Raw genomic sequence first — 10,558 nt, forward strand, 5'->3', positions numbered from 1 at the left:
ATTTAATAAACAATAAATAGGTTATTGGATAAGAATTTATATTCTGTATTCGTTTTTTTTTCAATAATAAGCATCGATATATGCAGCACAGAGCTTAATGGGCTAATTTAAAATGTTAAAAAAAAAACAAGTGGCGTCGCCCGGACTCGAACCGGAGACCTTCAGTGTGTTAGACTGACGTGATAACCAACTACACCACGACACCTTTGATTCGAACTTCGAACTTAACTATTTTGATGTCATTTTTATTTTTGTAGCCATTCAAAATCTATTCGATGCTCTTCTTGGTGGATGGATTGCTTTCCTCTCATTTGAACGAGTTAGCTTTGTTATAGATTGCAGCAGTGTTACTTGGAAATGTGAATTGGAAACGTTTTTCATTGAAGAGTATGCCAAAGGTTTTTATTACTTGAATTGGTGACTGCATCACACCATTCAAGGCAACTATGAAATGAACCAGGAAAGTCTCAGACGGGCAGAAGTTTTTGAAAACAAAAGCTACCGTTGAGAAAAGCAATCTATAATGTGAGCTTCATTGCATGTTGTTGCCAAACACTGCCAAGGCTTATTGCACTAATAGCAATTATAAAAAAAAAAAAAACGTCTCAAAGTTGTGTTTCTACTGAACTTCCTCTTGTACAAGGAAGCACAACATCATTACGGGCAAGTTCATCAGTGTACCTGAGGAGAATTACACACATAATGAAACCATGCAATTTTATCTTAAATTACTTGTGCAAATCACAGAAGATAAATAATCGCTAAGAAAAATAAATCACAATAGCAAGGATAATGGTAGAAATCATGTGTAGTAATTTACAGGGTAATAGAAGAATATCATTAAGCATCAATAAATCGAACGTCGAAAGTGTTGGGATGTATCTGCCAAACATTTAGGGACGCATATTCTTCTAAGCATTCCTTCAACTGAGCTTCACTGTAACCCTGCATAGATTATAGATTCAAAGCTCAGAATATCACCTTGGCTGTGAAGAAATCAGTAACTAACTATTACAAGATGAATTACTGTCCAATATGAGCAAATATTTGTAACTATCCTATGATATCATATGTTTAAAAGTGAACTAAACACATTAGTTAACCATCTCTCCAGACCTGGCTCTTCCTAACACACTTTGCATGACCATGGAATAACGATTCTTCCAATACTACTACAAAATATACTAATCAGAGCTTCAGGCCAGTAGCCAAACTTCTAAGAACATTAAACTGACCTTTCGGGAGATCCAATTGAGAGCCTGAGCATAACTCACGTCCATGCTGTTAGTCCTTGCAGCCTCATCCCTCACGATAGAGTAAATATCAGAGATTGCATCTAAACCAGATTTCTGACGGTCATCGGAGTATAAAGAGAATTTTGACATTTGCATCAACCTCAATGCCTCATCCACATCACTTTGAGCAACAGTGTCTGAAAATCGTAGCCTTGCAAGGGCCTGTAGGACAAGGTGGATACAAAGTGCTACAAATGTAAATATATATTTTGAAGAAATTAATTTTCATGTATTCTTTGAGAGAATAGCCCACAAGAAACTTACAATTGATATTCGGAGAATGCTGAGTAGGGTCCGAACTGTGGTGTAGGAATGAGGAGCATTTGATTTAGCTTCATCTTGCCTAATGCTTGAATATGCAGTAGCAATATACTCCTCTAATTCCCTAGGGACAGAGGGGAAAACCCTTCTTGCTGCTGAAATATAAGCTCTGATGTCCAAGGAAAATAAGATGGTATGACAAAATGGAAACTGGACTATGTTACAAACAGCAGCAGCAAAACGTGGAGGGAACAGAAATATGAGAGAATTACCTTAGGATTGACGGCTCAAGAGGAGTGAACCCAAGAGCAGGAGTTTCCAAATTCTGGTGCACATATACTATATGTCTCGCCATTTCAAGATCACTGTCCATGTCTGCCTTATCCAGGATCAACCACAGAAGATCAAACCGTGATAACAGTGCAGGAGGGAGATTGATATTTTCAGCTGGAGTTCTCCTAAGATCATATCTGCCCCTGTAGGAAAAGGAAACAACGGACACCTTGTCAGTACTGTAAATACTTTTCTTCAGAAGTACATTTTGAATACATAAAAGACCATTAGGTAAGAACATAAGACATCAAAACATCAAGACATCAAGATACCAACTGCTCATGGCTAATGTCCTGCTTCAATGTTGTTTTCAAGTTTTACGTTTTTGTTACTTGGATGTGTATCCTACGCATCATCAACTCCAAAAACTACGGTCACTCCCAAAAATTTATACTTGGTCAAATTTATTAACTTCTACCATTAGTTTCCCCTAGTTTTCAAAACAAAAAAAAAAAACAAAAAGGGTTACATTCTAGATACGCTTGGAAGTACGAGTGTTGCATAGTCACCATTTTTCCCCTAGTATTTCTTCAATTTATCATCTTGTATTCTTAGTAATGCTTAGACCCACTACCTGAAACATATAAGAGTGTGCTCAGCATCCAATTCAAATAAAATTTTTTATACTTCCTCCTATAGGTGATTTGTGTTTGAACTACCCTTAAAAATTGAGTAGTCTCTTTGTTATGCCCTAAAGTTGGACCTTTTTTACACCTTTAAAATTGAGCGGAGCTTGTTTCAAACTATGACCATTTTGACTGGTACGATTGGGAGTGATTTTCTTCTCCCATGTTGTGTTTTGTCCAAATTAGGTCTCTATATCTTTTTTTATCCCCAGGTTGAGATGGAGAAGAAAAAAACTACAAGAAAGAGGTATTTTATTTCACATGTTGTGGTAATTTTTTATGTGACCAAAATATTCAAGAAAGTATTTTTAAGCAAAAGAATATTGAAGACAAAATCTTTTTCCTTGCTAGCTGAAGTTATAAACTTCAGCTTGAGGAAAAGTGTTGAACAGCAGATATGCAAGAGCCTCTCACAACAAGAAGTCTCAGAGAGTCAAAATTATTACAATAGAGTCTTATAGGAGTCTCACAGGAAGAGTTCTCACAAAAGAATCTCAATTAAAAGTGTTTTAGATATGTTAATCATCCATTTATGTCTAGTTGTTCAATTATTTTAAGACTTATTTTTTAGTGTTTCACTTTAGGTATAACTAGGACAAAAGTAGTTTAATTATAATTAGATTCTAATTGTTTCCTCTATTAAATAGAGACTCACTGTATTCAAATTACATCAAGTCAATAAAGTTTTTCTCTTTCCCAAAAATTCAACAAATAGAATACTTGTTGCATCACAAAAGCCATGATTTAATTTGTTATATCTAGAGGATAGCTGGTGTTAAGGACCACTAGCAGCTCATGTTTTATTGCACGATTTCTGTAAACCTCCCGAAAGAATCTCCATTTCTGAGTGGTGGCGCCTTATCTGATGGATGAACTGGTTTTATTTTAAGACAAATCATCGGTCCTCCTTTAAGTTTGAGGTGGACCCTTTGCTTTCTACAACCTCTAAGCCAGATGTTCACTTTCCACAAACAAGCTTCAGCAATGACTAGTATTCCTTAGTAAACACATCTATGAAAGGTATACCCAAGGCCAATGAAAGTCTCCTGATGGAAATAATGACTGAAATAATGATCCATGACAACATAAGATGTATTGGAACCAGGTGGTGGCATAATGCATAGGATGATCACGTAAGCTTTGATCATTTATTGATGAACCAGTTTTGCACACAGACAATTTAGCGTGCAGCAATTGGGACTTGATGCAAGTGGACAATGTTAACCATATATCATTAAAAGGAGAGTTTGTATTTAATAATTAAGAAAAGATAGTTTAATAAGGAACAGAAGAAACAGGATAAAGGAATTTAGTAAAAGGAAGAAGTGTGAGAAAGAGGAACTTGCAGTGAAGCTCACTATGAGTTTATACCAGGCAGGATTTGCAGCAGCAAGAACAGCAGTTCTTGCATTGAGAGAGGTGGTGATCCCAGCCTTTGCAATGCTTACAGTCTGCTGCTCCATCACTTCATGGATAGCTGTTCGATCAGATTCATCCATCTTGTCAAACTCATCAATGGCACATATACCCATATCTGCCAACACCTGCAAGACACAACATAGTTCAGCTCTGGTCTTTTCTAAGCAAACTGTCTCAATAAAAGGCCATCAAATCTGACATTCTGTTTTCATATCTCTTGCTTTTGTTATCAATTACATTTTCCCCCAGATATTTCCCACCACTTAAATAGATTTATCTTATCTACATCAGTGTGTACGAGTGGACTGTGCATCACCATAAAGTGATGAAAGCCTTCCAGCTGAAAAATAGTTGTGCACTTACCAGAGCTCCGCCTTCAAGAACCATCTCGTTGGTGACAGGGTCCTTCTGTACTGCAGCAGTTAGACCAACCCCACTGCTTCCTCTACCTGTAGTATAAACTCCCCTTGGTGCCACATTTATAATGTGTTTAAGAAGCTGACTCTTGGCAACACCAGGATCACCCATCAAACAAACGTGTATGTCACCTCGAATCTACAAATTCAAAAACATGGTAACATAGCCTTTGTGAGATGGATAATGAAAATGGATAATGAAAATGGAAAAGATCACAGGGAAGACAAAAAATAATATGCTGCTACTGGTCTCTATGATCATGACACATTTAGCAGAATTTCTTAGACCAAAAAGTATTATGAAATATATATATATATATATGACACCACATCAATGCCTAACTAATGAACTCACCTTCATACCATCTTTTAGTTTACGATGAGGAGCTCCTACGAGGAGAAGAAGTAATGCCTTCTTAACATCTTCATGACCAAAGATCTCAGGTGCTAGAGAGCATGCCAACTTGTTGTAGATATCACCATCCTCGGCTAGGCCTTCAACTTGTTCTTGTTCATCTCCTCTAAGATCATACCTGACCACAGCAAGTTTTAGACATGACTGTTTCCAATAATACCTATATCAAGAATGCTAGAGTGTATATAGATAATTGTTTATTTGTTTGTTTGGTTGTTTCAGTACACACAGCATTGAATGATGTTTGGATGTCAACAAAGTGAAACATGATAGCACTTTCAAAGGCTATTCAACTTGATCTAGGACAAATCTGGAAAAAAGATTAAACCTCTTATTTATCAGGCAGTGGTTTGCAGGTGACCTTTTCAAAATACTACAGCATATTGAGGAATCAACTTTAGCAGATTCTCTTCCAAATGTGCAAAAATTTTGATGCTTTAGGGCATTCCATTGATTGAACGTCTAGGGTTATTGACTTACTCTTCATATTTTTTCTTGAAATGGGTAACAGACATGGCCTCTAGGTATGTGTCTGCAACCAAACCTGCACGCATTGCTTTGAACCCAGTGTAAGGAATAGGAAGAAATATCCCCGATAACTCGACGACATCACCGGGAGAAACCTGATGAAAAATCCAACAATGTGTTGCCAAAACATAATGGATAAAAACCCACAAACTCAAAAAGTTTCATTACAGCTCTTTTGCATTTAGGACAGAAAATATTAATACTCTCAAGGTTCTCTACTTCAACAAGACATAAGGGGAAAATATGTTTCCACCTTCCTTGTGAGCTCCCCTCTGAAATGAACAGTCATTGTCCGTGGAATATGGCCCTTAGGAACATGTTCTGCTAATTCTTGGATCTTCACCTGAACCAAAACCATTTGCAGCCTAATCATTATCAATGAAATTAGTTGAATGCCAAGTTAATCATTGACAAATAACTATATTGCTGATGAAAGTCATGAGTGACCAGGAAGAGACTAAAGTTAAGTAGGAAACGAAAGTGCTTAATTGCAGACAAAAAAAAAAAGGCATTGCTCCATAAAAACACATTTTGGTGTTTTTTTCTTTTCTTTCTTTTTTTTTATAACAACTTCGGTGTTCTCTCCAGAAAAAAACACAGTAAGGTTTTATTTTCATCTTATGGTAATATAAGATAATGACATGACACAAACTCTCAAATCTGTTGAGTAAAAGCAACAAGCTCACTCCATACGTTCTGCATATGTTCTGCATAAATAAATTTCATGCAAATTAACATTTCCATTCAGCAGAATTACAAAGGGATCTTTGAAAGCACCTCTTGAAACTTTAGAAACTTTGAGGCTCTGAGCTGAAGAATGAGGTTTCCTTTGGAATTGTTTGTATCACAGCGTTTTGATGGGCACACAAAAAGAGGCATGAAAACACGGGCAGTCACCTCCTGGTTAACCATTATCAAGAGAAAAATGAATAGGGTTGACCTAAAAGGAATGGTCTTAACTGATATAGAGAGAAGAATAAAAAAAATTACAGAAAGCCAACAAGTACTATTAGCGTGAAAAAGTAAAGTTTTAGTAGATATATAATTGGCATTAATAAAATGTTCTTAGTCAGAACTTGCAATTGAAGAGACATAATAAACCCAACAGTTTCACATGCTTCAGAGATTGATCATTTGGCAACAAAAAATCGTAAGAGGAAAATGGACAATAATTTTAGAGATATAAACAAAATATCTTTCTACATGGTTTAAATATGAAAAGCAGGATTATTAAACTGTACCTGATAAATTTCAAACCCACAATCTTCACAAGTGTAAACAGCAACTTGAATCAACGGTTTCACATCTGAACAACGTGTAACAATTCCAGAAATTTTCACAAGCTGACCAATGTAAGAGGCCCTCACCTCCCTTATTGTGAATGGGGAACCCTTGGAAAATGACTTGATATAGACCTCACTACAAATAGTGATTAATTCAAAGAGTGAATTTGTAAAGTTAAATTTCTGATCAAGCTACAACTTCAATATCTACCTACAAACTTCAACATCTACAATCAAACATAGACACCAAGAAACTCCATAAAATTATAATCATGCCAGTGATAACGCAAATAAATCATAAGAATAGAACCAGGAAAATGAACGAAATCATGAGCTCATTGACATGTATGATTAATGGTGAGGTTAATTAGAAAAATTAAGAGACAGCCAAGTTTCTCCCAAGATCATTAGCGCATTACTCTTTGCATCGACCTGCCTATGTTGAATACAAACGGTGACCTCCCAGGGGCCATACCATAAAGAAAGAAAGCAAAAAGAGAAAATAAAATAAAATAAAATCCTAACTCGAAATTGTGAATATGATCTCGGAGTCTCTTTAGAAAGCTAAAACAGCAAAACAGAATAAGCAGATTCACTCAAACATCCGTATTAATTTGACTGGAGCTGGAAAGGCTTCCAAATTCCTACTACTACATAAAACGGCTTTACATTACCAAGCAAATCAGTAACGTCTGTGAGATCAACATAAAATTTCCATGAAGATCGGGTAAAGTTGATCGAGCTTGAAACAAGTTAATGGCCTTGCTTTGCCTCAAACCACAATTGCGAACAAGGCAAATCAGCAGCGTTGCTGCCCTTATTATCACTAATGATTGATGCCCTGACGAGTACAAGTAGAAGTAGAGAGCAGTCTACCAGCAGTGTTTGTCGCACCCTTTATATTTGTGCAGGGCCATACTTGTAAACGAATCAAACAAACTTACTAATCGGAAAACAACTGTACAACCAGCCATGCACAAAAAATAAGTGAATGGAAGTAGACATAGAATATCTGATATTAAGACTTACTAAAAACGTTTGATCTCCGGAGGCATCCTCTGAAACGGATCATTATTGTCGGCATTATCTGTACCTTCCTCCGTTCTCTGTGTCATCAAAATATCATGGTCATCTTCTACCGGGAATGCCTCCGTGGGTTCAGGCATTAGCTCATCCATGGCGTCCGCAAAGATTCCAATATAACGACGCGTATTCTCAGTGACCCGTTGAAGGAAAACCTCGTCAAGATCCTTATACTAAAACAACAAATTCATATTTAAACAGTAGTAAACAGAAATCCGGCCAAGCGAAAGAAAGAGATTAACAGAATCTTACATTAGCAAGGTCATCAAGGTCGATCTGCACATACTTGATCTTTCGATTGGCAACATCTTGCTGAAAACAAAACACAATAAAATGGTCCGGTTAACGCTGGTCAGTCGAGGGAGGATAAATAGATTTAGTTAGCACCGTTTTTAACAGAAACCTACGAGAATGTTGAGGTATTTGGGCTCGCCATGGTCATCAGCGAAGTTGCTGAGAAAATCTTTAGCCAGCTCTGCAAAAAATAGAAATGAGTGAGGGCAAAGGAGAGCTAAGATGAGAACGAATACACTGAATGAGAAGAGACAAAAGACCAACCTTTGTCAGCGAGGAAACTGAGATCCTTCATTTCGATGGCAGGACACACGAAGACGAGAGTGAGACGGTTAGGAAGGAGGTAGAGACGAAAGGGTGGCTGAAGCTGTGGAGCGCAATGGTGGCGGGAAAAGGTAGAGGGACTTTGGCGGGAAAAATGGAATCTAATGTGAGCTGGCCGAAAAAGGCAAGCCAATGAGAGAGCTAATGTGCGCCGATAATTAAAATGATTAAAAAAATGAAAAATGTGGCTGCTGGGATTCGAGCCCAGGTCTCTACGGCCACAACGTAGAATTCTTACCACTAAACTACAGCCACTTTGGTTGATTTATTTGTTTCTGAATTTATTTTGTCTAAAATAAAGTACTCAACTCAACAGACCGGTCTATTAAGTGGGAAAAGCCATGTACCTAACCTAGATGGTCCAGGGGTAGACGGAACCAAACCCAGGTGGTTAGATGATCTATTTCCTTAGAATAAGATTAAATTTGGCTACTAGATATTAATTACCAGGTTATATTTAAAATAAAATATTTAAATAACCATAGTTGAAAATATGATATATAAAAAGTCATATTTTAAATTAGTTATAAAAATAAAAATAATTTATATTATAAATCAGAATAAAAAATAACCTAATATTTCCTCGAACGATAACTCAAAATTATAGAGAAAACGGATCACTTGGGCTGTATTGGGAAAAGATGAAGTGGAGAGAAAAAAAAAGGAAGAGAAAGAATCACTAGAAATACAGTGAAATTCACTCCTTAAGGCCCAGTTTAGAATCGACAGAAAAAAATTAAAATAAAAGGGGGGAGAAAGTTATTTTTTGTTGCTGCCGACAGAAAAGAATATAAGAGTGAAAGTCTCTCTTAGTTAACATTTTTTTCTGACAAAAAATAAAATTTGGAGAGAAAAATAAATAAATAAAAACTTGAGAGAATATTTTAATCATAGAAATTTAAAATTTTTGTTTTCTTTTCCATTTTTCACATGTGTCTAAACAAGAGAAACTATAATTATCTTCCATTTTCTCTTTTATTTTCCATGTGCATCAAAATAAGATAAAATAAACCTCTTTTCTTTTTCTTTTTTCTTTCTCTTCCTTTTTTTTTCTCTCCACTTCATCTTTTCCCAATACAGCCCAAGTGATCCGTTTTCTCTATAATTTTGAGTTATCGTTCGAGGAAATATTAGGTTATTTTTTATTCTGATTTATAATATAAATTATTTTTATTTTTATAACTAATTTAAAATATGACTTTTTATATATCATATTTTCAACTATGGTTATTTAAATATTTTATTTTAAATATAACCTGGTAATTAATATCTAGTAGCCAAATTTAATCTTATTCTAAGGAAATAGATCATCTAACCACCTGGGTTTGGTTCCGTCTACCCCTGGACCATCTAGGTTAGGTACATGGCTTTTCCCACTTAATAGACCGGTCTGTTGAGTTGTATTGGCTAGGTATTTAACATGGTATTAGAGCTGGGTACCACGTTCCACGTTCAAAATCCCCGCAAAAACCTCTTCCCTTTTTCCACCCAATGGGGGTTTTTCCCTTTTATCCTCCAACATAGAATAATCTCATGAGAAGTGAACTTAGCTTTGTTACTTGTCCAATCTCGTGACGAATGGACTCAGCTTTGTCATGTCTCACAATCTAATAAGAAGTAGGCTTAGCTTTACTATGTGCCACGATTTCATGAGGAATGAACTTAATTTTTTCATGTGTCATAAGTTCACGAGAGATAGACTTAACCTTGCCATGTGTTACACTTCATAGAAAAATAGATTTAGCTTTGTCATATGTCACAGCCTCATAAAAAGATAGACTTAGCTTTATCACGTGTCACACTTTCATTAGAGATAGACTTAGCCTTACTATGTCATACTCTCATGAGAGATTAATTTAACCTTAGGCTAAATTGCTAAACTAACACTTTTGAATATGATAGAGTCATCTTACAGTTCTGCTTAAACTAAGAATGGGAGCCACAAACAATTTAACACCAAAAGGAGAGAAAACACTGCATCAGAATTACTGTCTTCTTCTGTGCCATTATTTCTTTGACTTCTTCTTGTCATCTCCATTGATTCCACATATAATTTTGATCACCGTTCCTATAATTCGGGTTCGGATTGTATATTATATTGTGAGGTAGCTGTTGAATTCGACTAAGTTGGGCCAACAAGTTCTCGTGAGTATCCTGCAATGGTAGCCAACTTGGTGGGTGTGCGCTAAAGCCCTCGTTGGGATCTGTTACAATGGAGCTTTTGGGTATGTATGAATCGATCCACTGTGTTGCTTCGACATACCCTTCATCGATTGTTTCA

The 10,558-nt window shown here is 36.2% G+C and overlaps 1 protein-coding gene and 2 non-coding genes across 4 annotated transcripts; all 3 read right to left on the reverse strand.

Annotated features, from left to right (window-relative positions):
* Positions 1–131: 131 nt before the first annotated feature.
* On the reverse strand, positions 132–205 carry TRNAV-AAC (transfer RNA valine (anticodon AAC)). The gene has a single exon. It is a non-coding gene; the product is annotated as a tRNA-Val (tRNA).
* A 312-nt stretch (positions 206–517) lies between these two features.
* On the reverse strand, positions 518–8,294 carry LOC137958900 (DNA replication licensing factor MCM7). 2 transcript variants are annotated; one of them, XM_068806102.1, is made up of 16 exons: positions 8,218–8,294; positions 8,067–8,134; positions 7,912–7,971; positions 7,606–7,832; positions 6,535–6,712; positions 6,071–6,193; positions 5,547–5,636; positions 5,246–5,388; positions 4,706–4,883; positions 4,298–4,489; positions 3,887–4,059; positions 1,829–2,032; positions 1,560–1,725; positions 1,236–1,457; positions 821–945; positions 518–681 (listed from the first exon to the last, which is right to left on the reverse strand). In XM_068806102.1, exons 1-15 carry the CDS (start codon positions 8,246–8,248, stop codon positions 841–843), a joined length of 2,160 nt encoding a protein of 719 aa, XP_068662203.1. In that variant the 5' UTR covers positions 8,249–8,294; the 3' UTR covers positions 518–681; positions 821–840. The 2 variants fall into 2 exon arrangements, with proteins under 2 accessions (XP_068662203.1, XP_068662202.1); XM_068806101.1 differs by lacking the exon at positions 518–681 and having other exon boundaries at positions 701–945.
* Positions 8,295–8,460: 166 nt separating this feature from the next.
* TRNAH-GUG (transfer RNA histidin (anticodon GUG)) lies at positions 8,461–8,532 on the reverse strand. The gene has a single exon. It is a non-coding gene; the product is annotated as a tRNA-His (tRNA).
* Positions 8,533–10,558: the final 2,026 nt, after the last annotated feature.

This window comes from Aristolochia californica, unplaced genomic scaffold, assembly GCF_029961685.1.
Source record: "Aristolochia californica isolate CCGP_79_NKW_82.1479 unplaced genomic scaffold, dmAriCali1.0.hap1 SCAF_3, whole genome shotgun sequence".
Classification (NCBI taxonomy): domain Eukaryota; kingdom Viridiplantae; phylum Streptophyta; class Magnoliopsida; order Piperales; family Aristolochiaceae; genus Aristolochia; species Aristolochia californica.